This window comes from Mauremys mutica, chromosome 2, assembly GCF_020497125.1.
Source record: "Mauremys mutica isolate MM-2020 ecotype Southern chromosome 2, ASM2049712v1, whole genome shotgun sequence".
In the NCBI taxonomy this organism is placed as follows: domain Eukaryota; kingdom Metazoa; phylum Chordata; order Testudines; family Geoemydidae; genus Mauremys; species Mauremys mutica.
This window is the reverse complement of record NC_059073.1, coordinates 216,044,426-216,065,456: the sequence shown is the minus strand read 5'-3', so window position 1 is coordinate 216,065,456 and position 21,031 is coordinate 216,044,426. Positions and strand designations below refer to the sequence as shown.

The 21,031-nt window shown below is 43.5% G+C and overlaps 1 protein-coding gene across 6 annotated transcripts in view; it reads left to right on the top strand.

The window, feature by feature from the left end:
- NEK11 (NIMA related kinase 11) overlaps positions 1 to 21,031 on the top strand; it is a 186,599-nt gene that overhangs the window by 139,761 nt on the left and 25,807 nt on the right. For 5 of the 6 annotated variants that reach the window (XM_045004772.1, XM_045004773.1, XM_045004771.1 and 2 more), the window contains 2 exons: positions 5,943 to 6,003; positions 15,986 to 16,082. In XM_045004772.1, coding sequence (XP_044860707.1) covers positions 5,943 to 6,003; positions 15,986 to 16,082 — 158 coding nt within the window. Of the gene's footprint in view, positions 1 to 5,942; positions 6,004 to 15,985; positions 16,083 to 19,825; positions 19,980 to 21,031 lie in introns of those variants that run through there. The other variant, XM_045004776.1, reaches the window with a different exon arrangement.

The window sequence follows — 21,031 nt, the reverse complement described above, 5'->3', positions numbered from 1 at the left end:
CTCCTAGGGCCCCTCTCAGGTCCAGGAATCCCTCTCACCTCCCCTGTGGTGGGTGCCATGCCGGGGGGGGGAACGGGGGGTGCTGCCATCACATGTGCACCTTCTCCCCTGGGGCTGCCCCTTGCCCAGCATGGGGCAAGAGCAGTGACTGTGGGCAGGGGGACGGCTGTACTGGTGGAGGGTCCCACTGGAAAATGAAAGGGTCCAAGGGGGAAAGGGCAGACTGCCCTGGCAGTAGTGTAGGGGGCACTAGGACCCTGTGGCAGCAGTTAATGCAGGCAGGCAGCATGGAGCTGCAGGGGACGGGGAGAGACAAACGCTCTGCTCCGGGACCCAGGGAGGTGCATGGGGGCAGCAAAGGGGGGCCGGGGCACACTCAAGGGAGGCGCGGGGGGGCAGCAGGTGGGGCCAGGGGGGAGACCCGGCCCCGAACATTCGTGGAGCTGGGCTCCCGGACCCTCAATTTTGCTGGAGCCAGGAGGCAGAGTCAGAGAGGGAGAGAATGCTCCATTTTCTTGCCGGGAGCTACTGCACCTTTTCTTACCAGTCCTCCGTACCGGCCCGTACCCGCTTACTTTCACCTCTGGGCACAACTCCATTTTACCTAAGAGAGGAGGATATGCAGAGGAGCCCTGCACCTTGGCTGTCATTTGGGACAGATTCAGTGTCACAAACCTCTGCCTAATTCTCTGGCCCAAAGCCAGTTTACTCAGGTTTTGTGCAGAGGAGAGGGAAGATTTAACCTTTAATAACTTTGACAATTACTTTTCCAGGCTTCTGGCTCCCTGATGGTCTTATACATGTATTTGTTCAAGGAACACTGCTTTTCTAACTGCATGAGCACTAACAAGGACAAATAGCAAGGGAATCTGAAAACTTTCTTTAAAAATCATCAGCAAAAAATGTTGCTGTTCAATAAAAGTTTCATGTTGGCTTTAATTTAGCTGACGTGATAATGGACACACTCCATTTCAATTGATTGTCTTGCTATTTATGCTTGCTTTTGGTGCTAATGCTAATATAGGACTTATCTTCGATGATTTGGTAAGGCAAATGTCTAGTTAATTCTATACATTAGCTTCCTATTTTGAATGTCTGCTTAGACTCCAGAGCCAGGTCAGCAGCTGCTGTAACTTGGTATAGCTCTGTGAGCTTCATCAGAGCTGTGCTGAATTACACCAGTGAGAATTGGGCTCAACATATCTGAGATACAGCAACAAACTTGACTTTGTTATTCTGCATATAAAAACACATGCAGTATGTTTTAATATGCCAATAAACCAGGCTTGGTAGACTATGGGTGCTGGCAGACTGTGTGCTGCTGTTCACCCAAGAAGTGCTCCATTAGGTTCCTAATGCATGCCTTGGCATAGACTGTTGCTGTTAGAATACGATTCTTTACTTTTACGTTTAACATGTCTATGCGTTCGTCCAGGATAGCTTCTTTGCATGGAAGAGCCCTTCCATGTTCATTTGCAAAGCCCCTTACCGCTCCTCATTAAGGCTTTGCCTTCTCAGCAAAATAGGTATATTTTTTACATTGAGGCAGGGGCGGCTCTAGGTTTTTGGCCGCCCCAAGCAGTCATGCCCGGGAGGCGCCCCCGAGCCGTGGGAGCAGCGGACCTCCCGCGGGCATGACTGCAGAGGGTGCACTGGTCGCGCGGCTCGGCTGGACCTCCCGCAGCTGCGGGCGGTTCGCAGATCCGGCGGCTCCGGTTGAGCTGCCGCAGTCATGCCTGCGGGAGGTCCACTGGAGCCGCCGGCCGAGCGTCCCCTCCGCAGTCATGCCTGCGGCAGGTCCGCTGCTCTCGGGGCTCCAGTGGACCTCCCGCAGGCATGACTGCGGCAGGTCCTCCGGCCCAGCCTGCCGCCCCCCCGGGAAAGGGCCGCCCCAGGCAGGTGCTTGCCCCGCTGGGCTCTGGAGCCGGCCCTGCATTGAGGTAACTATCTTGATGTAAAATCTGAGTGGAGCCAAAACACAGATAGTTTTACCTCAGTGTAGCTAACTGAAATCAACCATATACCTCTCCCCCACACTCAGCTGACTAAGATTGACCTTGACTAGCTACATCGAGGTAAAAACTACAGTACCTTTGATTCACCAGGATTTTAAAAACACACCATTTTTGCAAGGAAGACATAGGGTACATCTACATAGGGATAAAAGACCAATGGCACAGCCACATATCGCAGGGTCCAGGGCTAAAAATTACTGTGTTGCCATTCAGGCTCGGACTGGAGCCCAAGCTCTGGGGCCCTCCACCCTCAGTGTCCTAGAGCGTGGACTCCAGCCTGAGTCCAAACATCTACACAGCAATTTTTTCAACCCTGGACGCTGAGCCATGCAAGCTTGAGTCAACTCACCCAGGCCAACTGTGGGGGTTTTTAATCCCTGTGTAGACTTACTCTAAGTCTCTCTTGAAGATCTGTTGTGAGGTCTACAGAAAATGATGTCATAATGACATGCGAGAGGATCCATTTGGGAATAGTTAACATAATCTCATATAGGTAGGGCCGAGCCCCTTACCCAGCTGTCTATCTGTCTGTCTTTAGACTGTCCGTTCCCTGGGGACTTCTTTTCATTGTTGGTGCTACTGGAAATAAATAATTATGTAAAAGCTCAATTTGTGGGGATAGTGAGGAAGGAGGATCCAGGCACTGTATCCTTCCACCAGTTCCTATTAGACAGAGAAAACAAGGAGACAGTTATTAACACTTTTTCCCTGCAATTTTGAATATATTCCTTGCTTGTTAGTTTTTTTAGACCCTCATTTCATTTTTTTAAAAAGAGTTCTTTAGTCATTGATACCCCCCTGATCCCAGATGGATGAATCTAAGCCAATTAAAAATATTAAACACTTCCTTTTTAACTTTGACAGCAGAAAATGATTTCAAAGCAGCTTCTCAAACTGCGGTTGAAAAGGCATCTTAGAGCTTTGAGGGTTGGGTAGTTTAAAACTGTCACTTTTCTCCTTCCGACCTTTCCTCCCTCTCTCCTCTCACCATATGCCTGCAGCCATCCTGAGCAATGAAGGAGTATATAATAGTGGGGAACTGCCTGGATACCCATAACCTGTTCATTTTAGGCCTGAATATTTGGGGGGTGGGGGAGTCTGATTATGTAGGTTTTATGTTGAGAGCATCTTTTTTTTAATTGGGGGTGGGGTGTGCAATTTGGACTCCACTGAAACACACCTTTCCACATTAACTCTTGCTAGCAAAGTGTTTTTGTTTGTGTTTGTAAAAGCAGCAAAGAGTCCTGTGGCGCCTTATAGACTAACAGACGTATTGGAGCATGAGCTTTCGTGGGTAAATTTGGACTCTTTGCTGCTTTTACAGATCCAGACTAACACGGCTACCCCCTGATACTTGTTTGTGTTTGTTACTCCATTAGGCTACAGTACACACAGTTAGGATACTATATTGGTGCTTTAGTATAACAATTATATGCTTTAACCCAGCATTAGCAAAAATAGAAAATTTGGAAAATCATTTCATCTTCGTAGCTTCGGGATACACCAACTGTATAAAGAAGGGAATGGTGGGCAAAGCAAAATGATCAATAATCCAACACAAACTTTCAGCAAGATACAAAGTTTCTGCTGAAAGACAATATATCCTCAACTTACATGCAAAAGGCTCTTTTCTCCATAACGGCTCATTTCTTACCCAAGGGAAGTTCTGCCCCTGATGAAGCCATGCTTCCTACCTGCGCCAGGAATGGGAGCAAAACTTAATATATTGCCTTCGTCTTAAGTATATTGCTGTCAGGCACCTTAGGAACAACGACTGTCAGAATTCAGCTACAAACCTGGATGTTTCCTTTAGATGTCTCCTCAGACTCTAGAGCCGGACCTTCAGCTGGTGTAAATCAGCATAGGTCCACAGACTTCCTCAGAGCTGTGCTGATGTGTCCCAGTGAGAACTGGACTCAATATGTCTCTTTGAGCTACAGCAACAAACCTGATTTTGTTGTTCTGCATAGAAAAACCCATACAGTATGTTTCAATATGTCAGTAAACCAGACTTGGTAGGCTGTGGGTGCTGGCAGACTGTCAAAGGGTTGATCAGCAAGCTTGTCTGTAAACATCTGAAACAGACCTCTGAATCCCCACAGCAGAGCAGAAATTTTATCCCCCCCACCTCTTCTCATCTCTTTTTTTTTTTTTAACGTAAGGCCTTGTCTACATGGCGAGTGAGTGCGCAGCAGCCATGGTGTGAATCTACAACGCTTTAGCCTGCTGCACACTAACTCGTTGTGTGGATCCTGCTATCGCACACGACAAGTTCCGTACCTCAAAGCACGCTATGGAATTGTGTGCTGTAGAAGAGTCCATGCAGTGAGTTAGTGCATGGCAAGCTAGTATGCTCTAGATTTATACTCTAGCTTGCACTAAACTAATGCGCCATGTAGGCAATCTATACGTTTGTTACTGGTGAGAGGTGCTGGTTTAACGCACTTATTTACATACAGAACAATTGCAATGTTGGCAATAGTATTGCAGACTTCCGCACAGTATCTATTCAATCTGTTTCAACCCTTATGTGTGGGACTACCCAGGTGAAAGGATAGTTCAATCACCTGGACCACTGAGTCTTCGCTTCTTTGCTGAGATTGTTAACACAGATACCATTTAATGCCCTACAAATCTAACTTTAAAATATCAGAGTCTGTTTCAGATATAAGCACATTAAGCAATTTAAGGCCATACAAAATTAAATCATGCTTAATCCTAAGAGTTCTCACTTGAGCATAAACAAGCATTAGCCAGCTGAAGATTGCCAGTTTAACATGATATGTAGTCAGTGAAGCATGGCTAGTAGCCATCTGCTAGTATTTGAAGTACCTAGTAGAGTACAAATAGCAGTTTGTGTACAACAGCCATTCCCTCCAACTACAGGAGAATGGACAGTTTAGTAAGATGATGTCGAAACATAAAATAGCATGCTTGTCTTAAAGTATGAAGGTAATTCCATGTGGCTAGTGTTTTACACGCTACTATAATATATTCTTTACACAGGACACTGATTTAAATTTAAGTTTTAGAATCGATATATATTGTTAAAATATTATGGATGAAATCCTGGATCTATTGAAATTTTGCCATTGATTTTAATGGGACCAGGTTTTCGTCCTGTAGCTTCAAATAGTACAGAAGTGCCACACTTTTAAATAGCATACTGTAACCTGTCTTGAAAATTGCACTTAGAGTTTACCTTTTGACTTCAGCAGAATATGTTTACTTCTCACTGAAACATGCCCTGCTATGTACTTTACATTCAGGACTTCAGCTTATCTTCACCAAAGTGCATGAATAATTCTTGGAGGAATCAAGGCCATGATTGCAGAAAACTATGGTCTGTTTATCTAGTGCTTCAAATAAAAAAAAGCTATAATCTTTTTTCTTAAAGTAAAAAATCCCCAATTACTAATTGCAGCTACAAATTATAATATTTTCTATGAGATGCAGGCAGGTAAAACATGAGGCCTTGGAAACTTTGGAATCATTAAGATGCTCTCATTTTCCCCTGCTCAGCATGATATTGCTTTAGATATTTTAGGACTAATTAATGTAAAATGCTGATGTTTTTGCTGAGATTGCAAGTGATACTAAAGAGCAGCACAAATTCTATAAAACATCCTGCATATTTGTTGTACGTGTTTGCAGTTCTGTAAGGCAACTAACATTAGAAAATCATTGTCTCTAATATCACCCGAAACTTGACACTTGGGAACAAAAAAAGTAGAAAATGGCCTTGCTCAATGGGTTCAATTGTATATATTTTTTTACAATATGGAGTTCCAGTGTTGACATCAATAAGATTACTCAGAGTAGGAAACTCCTTGATAGTTAGTGTTTGCAGGATCATACTCTTGGTGTAGAATGTTTAACATTCTAATGTTCTAATTCTAATATTCTTTCTCACTCTTCCACAACCAGGACAGTGATGTCGAGGCAATGGTCAGGTATTTGGAGAACGTCCTGAATAACAGCTCTCTAGGTGAGGTGATGTCTCTTCTCCAGAACTAATAGTAATATTTACTAAAGTCTTCTGCCATCTTTATGGTCTGCACTCTGCTCACTCCCTTTTCAATCCAACTGCTTTAAGATGATTTTATAAAAAGTGGCCTTCTTTAAAATTGCCTCCTTTGTTAACTCCAGGAAACATCAAATGCAACTGCATGTAAAGATGACATTGTTTTGCTATCATGTTGTGAAATGGACAGAAAGCATTATGGATAGTAGTAAACTGAAGCATATAGTGATGGTGTCCATAAGAAAAGATTTTGAAAACTTGATATCAGAACTTTCTCCTCCAAAGAAAAAAATCTTTAAACCTGTCATATGTAAAGAAGCAGATTATTTTCACTTAGGCCAAAAGGACCATGGAGTTCAGTTGCATAGTGAAAGTTGTTAGGCATTAAAAAGTCTGGTTGAAGTGTCTTATTGCTATCATTTTCCTAGAGTGGAGAAAAGATTTTGCTGCTTTAGGGATAAAACCCAGCTTTAACATTTATTTTTAGAATGGACCAGCTCTGAGTCTGCTAAAGCTAATTAGCAATTTATCACACGATAAGAGAGACAGGCCACCTAGGAGAAATATCGTGTCACATTGCCCAGATGAAAAATACTGCAATCGTGTATTTGTAACTGCAAGAAAAAGAAAAGAAAAATAACATGTTGTTTCAAGTTACAGTATTTACGGGCTTCATGACATTACATATGATTGGATATTTTCTTCCATTCCTCCTCCCTCATCAGTGATCTCAGCATGGTCAAGTGAATAAAATACAGATCTTGGTGTCTTAGAGGCTAGTGTTCTATTCCCGGCTCTGCCATTGGCTTGCAGTGAGACCTTGGGCAAGTCACTTTATACTTGCCTTGTGTCTCACTTTCTGCATCTGTAAAATGGGGATAATAAGACTTATCTTTGTATAGGACTTCACAATTTTCAGATGAAAGTGCAGTATAGCTGTTTAGTCTTATGCTAATTGTGCTTAAAAATAAAATAAGTGGGGCTATGTCCAATCAAAAATTGACTAAGACAAAATGTGGTAATTTGCTTTATTATATCACGTGAAAAGAATTTATTTTTATAATATTCTTTACTAGAATTCTATAGATATGTCATAGATATTAGCTCATATTATAATAGAAAAGGCAATTAAAGTTGTCTTTTTTAATTCACCCAGGATTGGAAAGAAAACAATATTTTCTTTAATATACAGGGTCTCACTCTTGGCAGATATGTAATAACAATTGATTCCTAAGTTTGCAAGATTTTAGCCCAAAAGTCCCTTTTTCAAATCCTAGTTATGAATTTTCATTTCTTAGGAGTTAAAAGTAAAGTTTAAATGAGGGAAAAATATTAGGTTGAGATTGGCACTGCCACTATCCTAAAGAACACAGGATATTAATTAATTTTGTTGGAGTTCCGTATTGTTCCACAATGTTTTTCTGTTTACACTATCGAATGCCTTTTGAAAGTCCACAAAATTGATGGCAAGACTGCCTTGGAATTCAATTGTGTTTTCAATAATCCGTCTCAGGGTGAAAATAGCATCTGTGCACAGTCTTCCTTGTCTAAATCCAGACTGTTGTTCATGTAGGATGGTATCCATCTTTCTTTTCATTCTGTTTCAGAGGGCTGCTGCTAATACTTTTCCTGTGACAGATAGAAGTGTTACTCCCCTCCAGTTTGAACAACTCTTTAGATCACCTTTCTTTGGTAACTTGATTATGATACCGAGGGTCCATTCTTCCAGCACTTTCTCCTCCATCCATATTTTGTTGCACAGCGAACAGGGGTACTATATACCCTGACTAAATTTTAGCAGGGGGCTAAGGTGCTGCTCTGGGGGGTGCCGGGGGCCACTGCTGGGGGCGGGGCAGGGGCCAGCAGCACTAGCTGCCGGGGCCACCGAGCAGCAGCTGCTCCGACTGTCCCCGGGGCCACCCAACTGCCACTGCTCCCACTGCCCCGGGACCACTGCTCAGATGGTTCCCAGGGTGAGCTGCACCGGCCACTGCTTGGGAAGTCCCTGGGGTCAGCTGCCCAGGGCTGCCCAAGCAGCAGCCGGTGCTGCTGGCCCCAGGGCCACACCAGCAATGCCGGTGCAGCTGGCTGCGGGGATGCCCGAGTGGCTGGCTGCAGAGCCGCTCCAGCAGCGGCCAGTGTGGCTGTCCCTGGGGCTGCCTGAGCAGCTGGCCCCTGGGACTGGCTCGTTGCGTGGCTCTGGGCTCAGTCACACTGGCTGCTGCAGAAGTCATAGAGGTCGCAGACAGTCATGGAATCCATGACTTCTGCAACCTGCGTGACAGACACGGAGCCCTAGTCATTAGAAATGAGAACCTCACGTTTCATTTGTTTTTTTTGTCATGCTTTTCATTTGGGATTTATAATGGGATTAAGTTGAATTGTTTCAGGAAGATTTTAAAACAAAAATATAAAATTTTCTCTGGCAATTTTTTGTCGGAGGTACCATTCCTTGTATTACAGTTTCCTGTATTACACATTGTAACACATAAATAAAGCATTTCACTGAAGTTAGAAGGTGGGATGTGAAAAATCAGTATTGACTTCAGTAAGATCTCTTTTTTTTTTTATAATTGGAGATATACCAATCTCCTAGAACTGGAAGGGACCTTGAAAGGTCATAAAGTCCAGCCCCCTGCCTTCACTAGCAGGACCAATTTTTGCCCCAAATCCCAAATCCTCAAGGATTGAACTCACAACCCTGGGTTTAGCAGGCCAATGCTCAAACCACTGAGCTATCCCTCCCTCCCTCTGATGCTCTTAGCAGTTACAAAGTACCATACTTGTCAAGAGCGTCCAGAAGTATTCTGGTAAGTATTCATACCAGAGTAAATATGTTTATCTTTTAGTGTACATCACTGACATAATAATTAGATGTGGGATCCATGGCCTCCACTTTTCTCACCACCATTTTCATTCTGTGAATTCTCTTCATTTGAATGTGGTCCCAGACGCCGTATGACTTTCGCAAAGCAGAATGTCCAATTTACACGGTCATGCGGTAACTTGCGCACGGCATGGCATTTACAGATTTGGCATGAATTTAATTAAATTAACAATAACCATGTGAAATTAAAGAGCTGTTCTAAAGTGCTGTGAATTGTACAGAAATACTGGGAACTGATGCAGATTTTGTGCTGGTCAGAATCTACCAGGACATTTCCATTTTCAAAGCAATCATGAAGCAAAATTTTGCAGTTTCACATAGCTCTTAGTGGAGGTCTAACTCTCACATACCTTCTCAAGTCAATAGAGGCAATGTTACTGATGATGAATTAAATATGCAGTCTATTTTTCAGAGTATAAGTGTCTGCGAATAGAGTTTTTTTCAGTGTAAAAACTCACAGTTTGAGTTTCAGAGAATGAAATTCTGACCCTTTTAAAGTCTGATTGACTTCACTGGGAATAAAGGGTTTTTTACTGGGTCAATATGATCATACTAACAATTCAATATAGTCCACTATTCATTTTGGGTTGCCTGTACCGCTGTGTATAGGGTAAGTTTTGCATCAGACAGGACAGGAATGGAATCCTCTCTCCATGCTGTTTAAAAAGAAAAAAAGGTAAAAAAAAATTGAGGAGGTCTCAGAAGAAAGCCACAAGAATGAATTTCATTTTGGAAATGAAAGACCTAAGGAGTTCAGTCTGTTTAACTTATAGAAGGAGAAGGTTAGAGGCAATTTGATCTCTTTGTATTAGTAGTTGAATAGGGCGAAGATATTTGATACTGGAGGGCTCTTTAATCTAGCAGGTAAGAGTATAACAAGATCCAATAGTTGGAAGTTGAAGCTAGAAAAATTCAAACTGAAAAGAAGATGTAAATTTTTCAATGAGGGTAATTAGCCATTGAGACAACTTATTGAAAGATGTGGTAAATTCTCTATCACATGAAATCTTTAAGATTTGCTGTCTACAAGATATGCTCTAGCTCAACCACAAATTATTGGGCTGGAGGGAGGAATCACTGTGTGAACTTCTCTGGCCCGTGTTATGAAAGAGCTGATTGTAATTGTCCCTTCCGGCCTTAAAATCTGTGAATAGATGTGGACCACAGGATCTGTTGCTATGGAGATCCTCCAGTCCTTCTCCTCCATCCAGTGGAGCGGGGTGGGGGAGGGGCAGGGTGAAGAGAAGGGGGATGCTGGGGCCATAGAGGCTGCTGCTCAGTTACTTGTGGGCAGGGGGGTCTTCCCCCATTTTCCCTCTCCAGATGTCCCCAGCAAGCAGACTAGCTAGCTGGGCTGGATGCTGGGGAGGTCATTTCCCCCTAAAATAAACTTAGAAAGCTGTCATCTTATAGTTTAGAAATGTCTGTGCTCAGAATGGTTTATTTTAAATTATCTGAAGAATCAATAGAGATTTCATTGTGTTAAATAAGTGTGCAACAATAGTTATTTGGCCACTATCTAAAGGAGAATAGCCATTCATTTAATGCTGATTTATGGGTGGATTACTCCTGGGGGAATTCTGCAACACTGCACATGCACAGAATTTATGTCCCCCACTGATTTCTTTGCGTCCCCACAGAAAAATGACTTTCTGATGGGAAAGCAAAGGGAAGCCACAAGAGCAGTCATGCGCCTTTCCCCAGCAGTATGTTTCAGGTGCCCAGGGCAGCTGGCAGAGAGGTAAATAACTGTGGGGCAGGGGGGAGGACTGGGGAAGACCCGGCTGGTGGTTCCTACCCTGTTCTGGGCTCAGCTTCTAGCCTGGGCTGGGGAGGATGGGACTTCCTCTTCTCCAATGTGGCATCTGGGGCGGGGGGCACATGTCAGACCCACCTCTAGATTTCTCCTACGGCTGCAGGAAGTTCTACAAACTCCCACACACACACGCTTCCTGCACCCATCACTCCTCAGGTACAGGTGGAGGAATCACTGTACAGGGAGCTGCTCTCCCATCCACCCAACCCTTGTGCATCCAGAAGCCCTCATACCAGACCTTCACTCCGAGCCTCATGTCCCCCCGCACCCAGAACCCCCCCAGTGAGCCCCACTCCCCCTGCAGCTGAGCCACCCTGATGAGCCACCCACACCCAGATCCCCACCCTACCAAGCCCCAACCAGCTGCACCTGGATCACCACCCCACTGAGCCCCACTCCCCCAGCATCTGGATGCCTCACTGAGCTTCCCCCCACCCAGACCCTCCCTGCCAAGCTCTAGCCCCCCCACACCCAGACCTCTCCCGCTGACCTCCCCCCCAACCATCTTCACCTGGACCCCCCTGCATAGTCCCATTACCATTGCACCCAAAACACCCCAACAAGCCTCTGTGCAACCAGATCCACACCACATCCGGATCCCCCAGTGAGCTGCCTACTCTCAGATTGCCCCACACAGATCCTCTCAATCCACACCTGGATCCCCCCACACTGAGCCCTTCCACACTTGGATCCTGCCTTGATGAGCCTGCCTGCCCACACCTGGTGCACCAGGCATGGAGGGGCAGGTCCCTGGGGTGTTTCTGGGACAGGCATGGTCCTTGCGCTGTGTCAGGCTTGAGTGCAACCTCACTGCTGAGTCCATGTCCCAGGGTGGAGCTGCATAGTCATCTCCCACCTCTGTGCAGCCTGTACGCCCCAATGCCATGCTGGAGCCTCCACATTTATTTGACAAATAAAATTTGCAGAATTTTAAAATATTGTCTGCAGAATTTATTTATTTATTTGGTGCAGAATTTTTAACTTTTTGGTGCAGAATGCCCTTAAGAGTAGTGGACAAACTGCACTGAACTAGATGCAAAATATCATATTAATCAAGTGACTGCTTAAAGAAAAATATCTCTGATGAAATAAATACCTTCTTTGAGGCCAGGGTTACCAAGCAACCTTGGAAAAGTCTGTGAGGATTGTTATGCTAGCAGTACAAAAAGCTCTTCACCAACCTTAACTGAAACCCCATATTTAATTATAACAGCCCCTTCCCAGAATACTCCAGCCTGATGCCCTTGCATCAGCTATACAATACCCATAAGATGCTGTTTAATGGAAGGGAAGCTATTAGTTTGTGTTTTGAGACCAAGTTTTGTTTGGCCACTTGCCAACATGGAGAGAAGGCAAAGTAAGAATGGTTTATTTAGCTTGAGTTCCCAGAAAGTCAAGAAGGATGTCTTTAATAATGAAATGTCAGAGCAGAAGAAGCAAAAGTATTGGAGCAATAAATATACCAGGACACTACTAAAGGAGAATATACACCTCTACCTCGATATAACACGACCCTATATAACACAAATTTGGATATAACGTGGTAAAGCAGCGCTCCAGGGGGACGGGGCTATGCATTCTAGTGGATCAAAGCAAGTTCAATATAATACGGTTTTACCTATAACACGGTAAACATTTTTGGCTCCTGAGGACAGCGTTATATCAAGGTAAAGGTGTACTAGCTTCTTACTACAATGATGTACCTTGCAATATTACTATTAGTTAGAATTTAGTGGCCTGCCAGGCTTAATATTACTTTGTCTTAAGAAAAGTGCCATTTGTACCTTCTTTTTAAGCCACAGGTAGTCAGGATATCAGTTTTATCTCATATTTGAAATGTAGCAACAGCACTGAGGCCCGAAGCATCATACTAGGGCCTGGGTACAATACTGATTGAGAGCAAACAGCGCCACCTACCAAGTCATCAGCATTATTTTGTGTAGCACTTGCAAAGTACTGACCACTCCAACATTTCCTAGGCTTGGTCTACACTAGCAACTCATGTCAGTAGAACTACGTTGCTCAGGGTGTGGAAAATCCATACTCTTCAGTGACTCAGTTATACTGACCTAAACTCCTGGTGTAGACAGTGCTGTTGACAGGAGGGCTTTTCCCATTGACATAACTACCACCTCTTGGGGAGGTGGATTAACTACACCTATGGGAGAAGCCCTCTTGTCAGCATAGCACTGAAGCGCTACAGCAGCTGAGCTGTACCCTGTGCCGCTGCAGCCTTTTAAATTTAGACAAGCCCTTAGTTTAAGAGATTGAATGATAACACAGTTGAAGTTGATAAGAGGCTTCTGTACACAGAGACATTCAGGGAAGTTAATCTGTACTAACTAAAGGTGTAAATTAAAAGTGGATTAGTTAAATTGCATTACGCCCCTGTGAGGACACTCTCATTCACAATTAGAATAACCTTAATTCAGTTTAATTTAATTCAGTTCGGCATTGAATTACACTAAACTGAATTAAGGTCACTTTAATTCTTAATGAGAGTGTCCACCCAGGGTTTAATCCAGTGTATAGAATATAATTTAAATTCACACCTTTAGTTTATTCGGATCAGCTTTCGTCAGTGTCTCCCTATTGATAAACCCATTCATACACATGCTTGCATCATGCTTGACCAAGTTACTAGACAAATGTTTACATAGTTTTGCCCTGAAATTGAACCTCTACAAGCATAGAAACTTAGAGTGATATTTTTTTAGTAGCTGCGGTACAAATTCATTGTTGAGAAGAACTGAGCGAGTCATTTCTCACCATTTCAACTATAAGCACATAGACAAAACGTTGAGTACACAGTAACATTTAGGCACCAGACAAGTATCTTGGGCTACTGAACGCAACCTCACCTATCTAGTAAATGGCCTTTGATAGTCTGCATTTCACCTTCACCAGTGATTGTCTGAGTTTTCAGTGAAGGGTAACTGACATTTTCTAAACCTGGAGGCGTGTGAGATGTAACCTCACTTATAAAACATATCTGACTGATTCCACTTGTCTTATGCCCCCCTCACTTCAATAACAACATGATTTTAGTGGCCAGTATCTCAAAAACTGCAAGAAACAAGGCTAGGCACCATCTGAATGCTCGTAATCCCATTGTTCAATGGTAAAGCATTAATTATTAATGCTAGTAGCTTGTGAGTATAATGGCTGCTAATATCATATTGGAACTGAAGTGAAAGTAAGGGAGGACTGGATTTTAAAGCATGGGTGTTGTGTAATTGATTGACTCCCCCCCTCCCCCTCCTTATTTTGGTTGCCATTGTATAGCAGTAACATAAAACCTCTCAGTTTCATAGAACATAAAGAAATATTAATATTAATCCTGTGGCTGCTGTTTCCTTCTGCCTTCAAAGTCTGAGGGCTTGTCTACATTAACATTTAGTTCATGGCAAGCTGGGGTGTGAATCTAGCCCGCCATGGTTTAACTGTTCATGTGCACCCCACTGATTAACAGTCTGCTAATGCACTTTGATCTAGGCCTGTTTCAAAGAGAACTAGATCAAAACACTGTAATATGCATCAGCAGAGTGCCCATGAATAGTTAGCCCATGGCGGCTAGTGTGGGTAGATTCACTCCCAGCTTGCTGCAGTCTAATTGTTTATGTAGACAAGGCCTGAGAGACCATTTGAAACCCAGGCTGCTGCTGCCATCATAAGGATTTCTTCTTTCCAGATACAGGGGGAGCTATAGCAGCCCCACAGCAAATGCTGACTCTATGAGACAAAATTGCTTGATTTTCGTGCTCCATTATATAGAGAGCACAGGTCTAAGCTTGAAAGGTATAAAAAAGACCTAGGGTCAAAGTGTGGCTGGCCATTCATGTGTGAGGGAAAAGTAAAGGGGTCTGCTAGTGTACCCAAGGCAAGAGAGAGCCATTATTTGGAGGGGTTGAACAGCATGAAGCTCTAGAATCATAGAATCATCGAAGATTAGGGTTGGAAGAGACCTCAGGAGGTCATCTAGTCCAACCTCCTGCTCAAAGCAGGACCAACACCAACTAAATCATCCCAGCCAAGGCTTTGTCAAGCTGGGCCTTAAAAACCTAAGGATGGCGATTCCACCATCTCCTTAGGTAACCTATTCCAGTGCTTCAGCAACCTCCTAGTGAAATAATGTTTCCTAATATCAAACCTAGACTTCCCCGTCTGCAACTTGAGATCATTGCTTCTTGTTCTGTCATCTGCCACCACTGAGAACAGCCTAGCTCCATCCTCTTTGGAACACCCCCCTTCATGTAGTTAAAGGCTGCTATAAAATCCCCCCTCACTCTTCTCTTCTGCAGACTAAATAATCCCAGTTCCCTCAGCCTCTCCTCGTAAGTCATGTGCCCCAGCCCCCTAATAATTTTTGTTGCCCTCCGATGGAGTCTCTCTCTCCAATTTGTCCACATCCCTTCTGGAGTCGGGGGACCAACACTCTAGCAGCCCCAAGAGGTGTGTTTGGTTAAGTAGGGGTGACTCCATGGTCTCTCCTCTTCTGCACGTCAGACACTGTCGGGGTGGGTGCTGGCTATACTTTATTAAAGGTGTATCAAGAGCCACAGCCCTGCACCTTCCTCCATGCCCTGCATTGCCATAACAACCTCTTCACAGCAGTCAGGCAGCTTTCCCCCTACCCATCATCCTGAGCAGTGCTGTCTCTTGACCATTTCTAAAAGGGCTGGAACTAGTCTTATTCTGACAGCAGCTCTTTCAGCTACACTCCTGAAATCACTGGGGAGCTCACAATGCCCCAGTGCAGTAGGTAAATGGTGAATACTACGGAAATCCCTTCACCCACGACAGCAGAAGTCTGAGGCTGTAAGCACAACACTGAAACCTTACTACATGATCAAGCCAAAGGAGGAACTTGGCTGTCAGAAGAAGGATCTTGTTCCTATAAATAAATACAAGCAAAGTGAACGAAACAGAGAACAAGTCTAAGTAAATTTCTTTTTGTTGAATAGTTTCTCTGTCCCGGTTTTTTCCCATGCGAAAGTCCTTTTTATGTAATACAATGGTTGAATGACAATTATTGTAAACTGTAAATCTGCTTATCCCTCTGAACTGAGTTGTCTCAATGTACATATAATAATCGACTTAATCTTTAATTAATACAGCAATACCGAGTGACACAGATGAATTATCTTCCATTTTCTGATTGCGCTTGAATATTGCCTTGAATCTGCAGCACTACTGATGAGATAAAGGTGAATAAGGTTGAGTGTCTGTGCATTGATTTGTAGGTTCTGGGACTGTCACCAGTGTGGCTCCAGTAGTGCCCCAGGGATCGAGAGCAATCAACAACACCATGGCTGAGACCAAGCTGAAACGCATGAGGGAGTAAGTAGCATATATATATATATGAAAGCAATACTTAGACCAAGTTGAAATGCATGAGGGAGTAAGTAGCATATATATATATATATATATATATATATATATGAAAGCAATACTTAGAGCAAGCTGACAGTTTTGAATGACAACAGGACAAAGCAAAAAAACGAGAGATAAGAAAAGAGAGATTGTGAAATGGATCCCAGAATGTTCATTACAACGGAATGCTCATCTGCACCAGTTGTGAGGGAAGGATTAACCGTTGCTTCTGAACAGTTCCCCTGTAGTCGGCACAATCACTGTCAGCCTTTCCAGGACTGTACTTTGTCTTCATTGCTTTCTGTGTTGTTCTGAACTTCCCATTTTTTATCATCTCAACACAAACCCCATAAATCAGTGGCAGATGTTCATGTTCATGTCGTGTTCCTTCCCTCCCCTGCCCTTTGGCCTTTATTCCATCATTCCTGCAAAAGATTGTTTCCTATGATCTTGTACCAGTTAAATAAGAATATTATTGCTGTAAGCTGGAATTTTCAAAGAAGACTAAGGAAGATAGGCATCAAACTCCCATTGAAACTCCATTAGGCTCCTTTGAAAATGGCTCCTTTGAAAATCTCAGCTGTAATAAATAATTATTTCACTTCCTTAATAGAACAGATATTTGTAGCTTCCCTTCTAATTATATATATTAGTTAATACAGCTCAGGCCTATTATAGTAATTACAGAGTATTATTATAGTAACCATGTCAGATTTATTGTATTTCTATCTAGATACTGACCTATTAGTAATGATGCTCTATCAGAACTGAAGTACAATGTTACAACATTTCAGCTGATCTTAAATTGTGAGTTCTTCCAGATAAGGACAGTGTTTTCCTGTGTGTAGCAACGAAGAGTCCTGTGGCACCTTATAGACTAACAGATGTATTGGAGCATGAGCTTTCGTGGGTGAATACCCACTTCGTTGGATGCATGCCTAGCACATTCCCGCTGTTACCAGAATACAAATAATAAATACAAGTTATTAGTGATAGTAGTTATTTAACTGAAATCTCTAGAGAAAAAGAACCCAACATTATAACATTGGTGCACTACTTAAAACACTGTGCTACACTAAAACGCACAGTAGAGATGGGCCCAAGAGAAGTAGGTACCAAATATCTCTTTTACTGATGGTCACCCTGAACCAGCTGAGGCCATCCAGTTTTACAGCAGTCCTAAATGTACCATTGCCCTAGGATTTCACTTCCTGGATTGGCCATAGTACTGAGGTCACTCAGCATTGGCCAATCTGATTCTTGTCAGTACCACTTTCATGGAGAGCACTTTTGAGAGTGACACGTGCATCATGTGCCCAGTGGTTCAGAGGCGAGTTTGGTTAGACAAAATACCCAATAACCTCGCAGACTTCGCCCAGCAGGCAAATGGAATTACAGGATAAACCTGCGCTATTAAAGATATCTTTAGATGTCTGTAGATGTCTTTCATTTCCAGCTGAAAAAAATAGAGCTCTGCCAAATTACTCTCTGTGCAGGATACTAGACAAAACGTACAGCTTGTAGACCATATTTTCATTATCTGTGCCCTTGAAGATGTTGCTGATTGCTGAGTTAAGCTTTTGGACAATGGTCTTGCTAAGCTATTTAAAAATAAAGTTGCATTTTCCAAAAAACAGTATTTGTCAGTTTCCACGGGCTGCTGAGACAGATCATGTGTAATGTAAACTATTTCTGGGCACCCAGAAACTTGTAGGATGGGCTCCTTGTGTAAGTTAAAAATTGGGAAAGAAATGTTAGGAGAGTGCTATGCTATAGTAGCTTGAAAACAACATGGCCCCGCCCAGAAATATTTTAATAAACACACAAATTTTGGTGAAACCCCTGGTTTAACATATTGAGAATGATGGGTTTTTTACACTGTGTCCCCTTTACGCTGCCAGAGACGCATAAAGGGGCCTTTTCGTAAATTAAAATCAGAACCTATTTGTATAAGTCAAAGTAACCACTTCATTATGTAAGCACGCACAGGATTTGTCTGTGGTTACAGCGTTCTAGGGACCTTTGCCCATTGTATGCTGTGCACCATGCCACTGTCCGAACATGCACAGGTGAGACAGTGTGTTAATTGCAAGAAAATGGGGATGGAAGTGCAGATGGAAGGAAAAGGCTGATAAGCAGCACACATGCCAACACACACACAGGGATCACAGCAACCTCCTGTGTGTGAACAATGCATGCTTAGACTATTGTAGGTGGGGACATACAAAACAGGTTGGGTGAATAGGTGGGTGTGTCTGGCCAGAAGGGGACCATCAAGTATCAGCTGTTCTGTGCTACCCTAAAAAAACACAGCATATAATGCACTGCAAATCTGTGCAAGACAGTGCTGCTTAGAGCAAGATTAATATAATTCAGAGTTGTGTTGTTCAGTTTCACTCAGGAAATTGCAACTTTCAAACCTTACTGTAGGGCCTTCCAGTTGACAGGCTCCAATAAAAGAGAGAGATTGTATATTTTGTTATCATAGTAATTCAGTCGACCAAGAGTCCTCTTTGGGACATAGAAAGTAAGATCAATAAGGATGGAATGGCAGTGCGGTGGAATCCTTCTAACTGGTACATTTTTATGGAACCAGAAGCCTGCCAATTAATGATTCTTCCCATTATCTGATGCTTGTAGGAATACTTTGTGCTGAGAGATACTCTTTTATTTTATGAATTGCTTTAAAGGTAAGCATTGTACACGACAAACACTACAAATTACATTAATGAAAGAAACTCATTTAGTCATTAGGGTGAAACAGCAAAAAGCATGTGGTAGCAAATGTTAATTGACTTCTGTAAATAATGTGAATGGGCTTGCAGACAACATCAGGCAGGACAGTCAATCAAATAGATGTCATGTATTCATTGTCTGGCGTCATTACAAAGTATTGCAGTGACTCCGTTCCCTGGTAGTGCATAGACATGCTGTTTATCAGGGTACTAATGTAAGCAGATTTGGCTAGATCGGTGCACAGGGATTTTTGTAGTGCATTCATATTAGAGGATGTCAGGAGATGGTGCTAAAAGAACATCTCAGTCCTTACAGGAATGTAGAATGAAGTCACTGAGCTTTTTGAATATAACTCAGATACCCAACCACAGTTTGCCATATTTAGGGAAACTAATTTTCCTTCTCTGAGTGATTGTTTACATGGATTCAACTCATGGTGCGCATGCATCCCAGACACTTAAGATCGGGATCTTTTGGTCAGCAGCATCTGTTGAGGCCATACCTGCACCCTCAATGGTCCTGCATCACCCCTCAAAAGGACTCAAAGGACAGAGTGGAGCTAACTGTCCCTTAGTTCCGTCTTACCACCATGGCAATGTGACAGAACTGAGAGAGTCGTGTCACTGTCTCTTGCACTTGTGCTCATTAAAATGAATTTGTTGGTATATAATCACTCTACTAGTGTCATTCGTAGTTAGGATAATAGTTTTATAGGTTTTAGTTTATAGGTTTTTTCCTAATGTTTGTTTACTTGGTAGTGGGTGGGCAGCTTCATGGTTCAATGAAGATCTCCTGGGTCTCAGTGTTGTTCATCAGGTGAGGCAGCTATACCCCTGCATGATAGACACTCAAATGTTTGTTTGGTCTCAGTGAGGAGCATATCACTGAGAAAGATTCTGTTTGTCATTCATTCTCCAAATAAACTTTATTAGTGAGGGATTCTTTTTCTTTTTTCTTTTTCTTGGACAAATCAGTGCTTCAGATCCATGCTAACAAACCCCTTCTGGCTCTGAGTAGTCCTCCACTGAAAGTGCCCCAGCAGGCACTGGCTCTGAGCTAACCTCCAGGGCTCCTGCTTCCTCACTGAAGCATTCCTCAGATGCTCCTCCTATCAAGTCTTCTCTTAACTTCACTACCAGGGTAAGTCAGCCTAAGTTACGCTACTCAAGCTACGTGAATAACGTGGTGTGACAAGGTCAGGCCAGATGGCTACAGAAGCATGTTAGAAGGCAGATATATCGGTCCCAGATTAAGTAGATCCCTTTTCCCTGGGTAAGGTAACAGAGGCAGTTCCAGAACAAGCAGGAACTTGCTGGAACCAGTTAAGGCAGGCAGGCTAATTAGGACACCTGGAACCAATTAAGAAAAAACTGCTAGAATCAATTAGGACAGGCTGGCTAATCAGGGCACCTGAGTTTAAAAAGGACCTCACTTCAGTTTGTGGCGTGCATGCGAGGAGCTGGGAGCAAGAGGCACTAGGAGCTAAGAGTGAGAAGGCAGACTGCTGGGGGACTGAGGAGTACAAGCATTATCAGACACCAGGAGAAAGGTCCTGTGATGAGGATAAAGAAAGTGTTGGGAGGAGGCCATGGGGAAGTAGCCCAGGGAGTTGTAGCAGTCACGCAGCTGTTCCAGGAGTCACTCTAGACAGCTGCAGTTCACAGGGCCCTGGGCTGGAACCTGGAGTAGAGGGTGGGCCCGGGTTCCCCCCAAACCTCCCAACTCCTGATCAAACACAGGAGGAGTTGACCTGGACTGTGGGTTCCACCAGAGTGGAAGGTCTCTGGGCTGTTCCCCGACCCACATGGTGAATCTCTGAGGTGAGAAAATCCGCCAATAAGTGCAGGACCCACCAAAGTAGAGGAGGAACTTTGTCACAGTAGCTGGAGTCGACGTAGCTTATGTCGACTTACCTTGATGTCTTCACTGCGCTGCGTTGATGGGAGAGCGTCTCTTGTCAACTTACCTTACTCTTCTCGGAGAGGTTGAGTACTGGGGTTGACCGGAGAGTGCTCTGCTGTCAATTTAACGGATCTTCACTAGACCTGCTAAACCGACATCCACTGCATTGATTGCAGCAGAGTTGATCTCCCCCGTAGTGAAGATAAGCCCTTCCTCTGCAGCCAAAAGTGGTAGGACGCAGCACTGTTCCTCTAAGGAGAACAGGCAGAGCTGTCCCG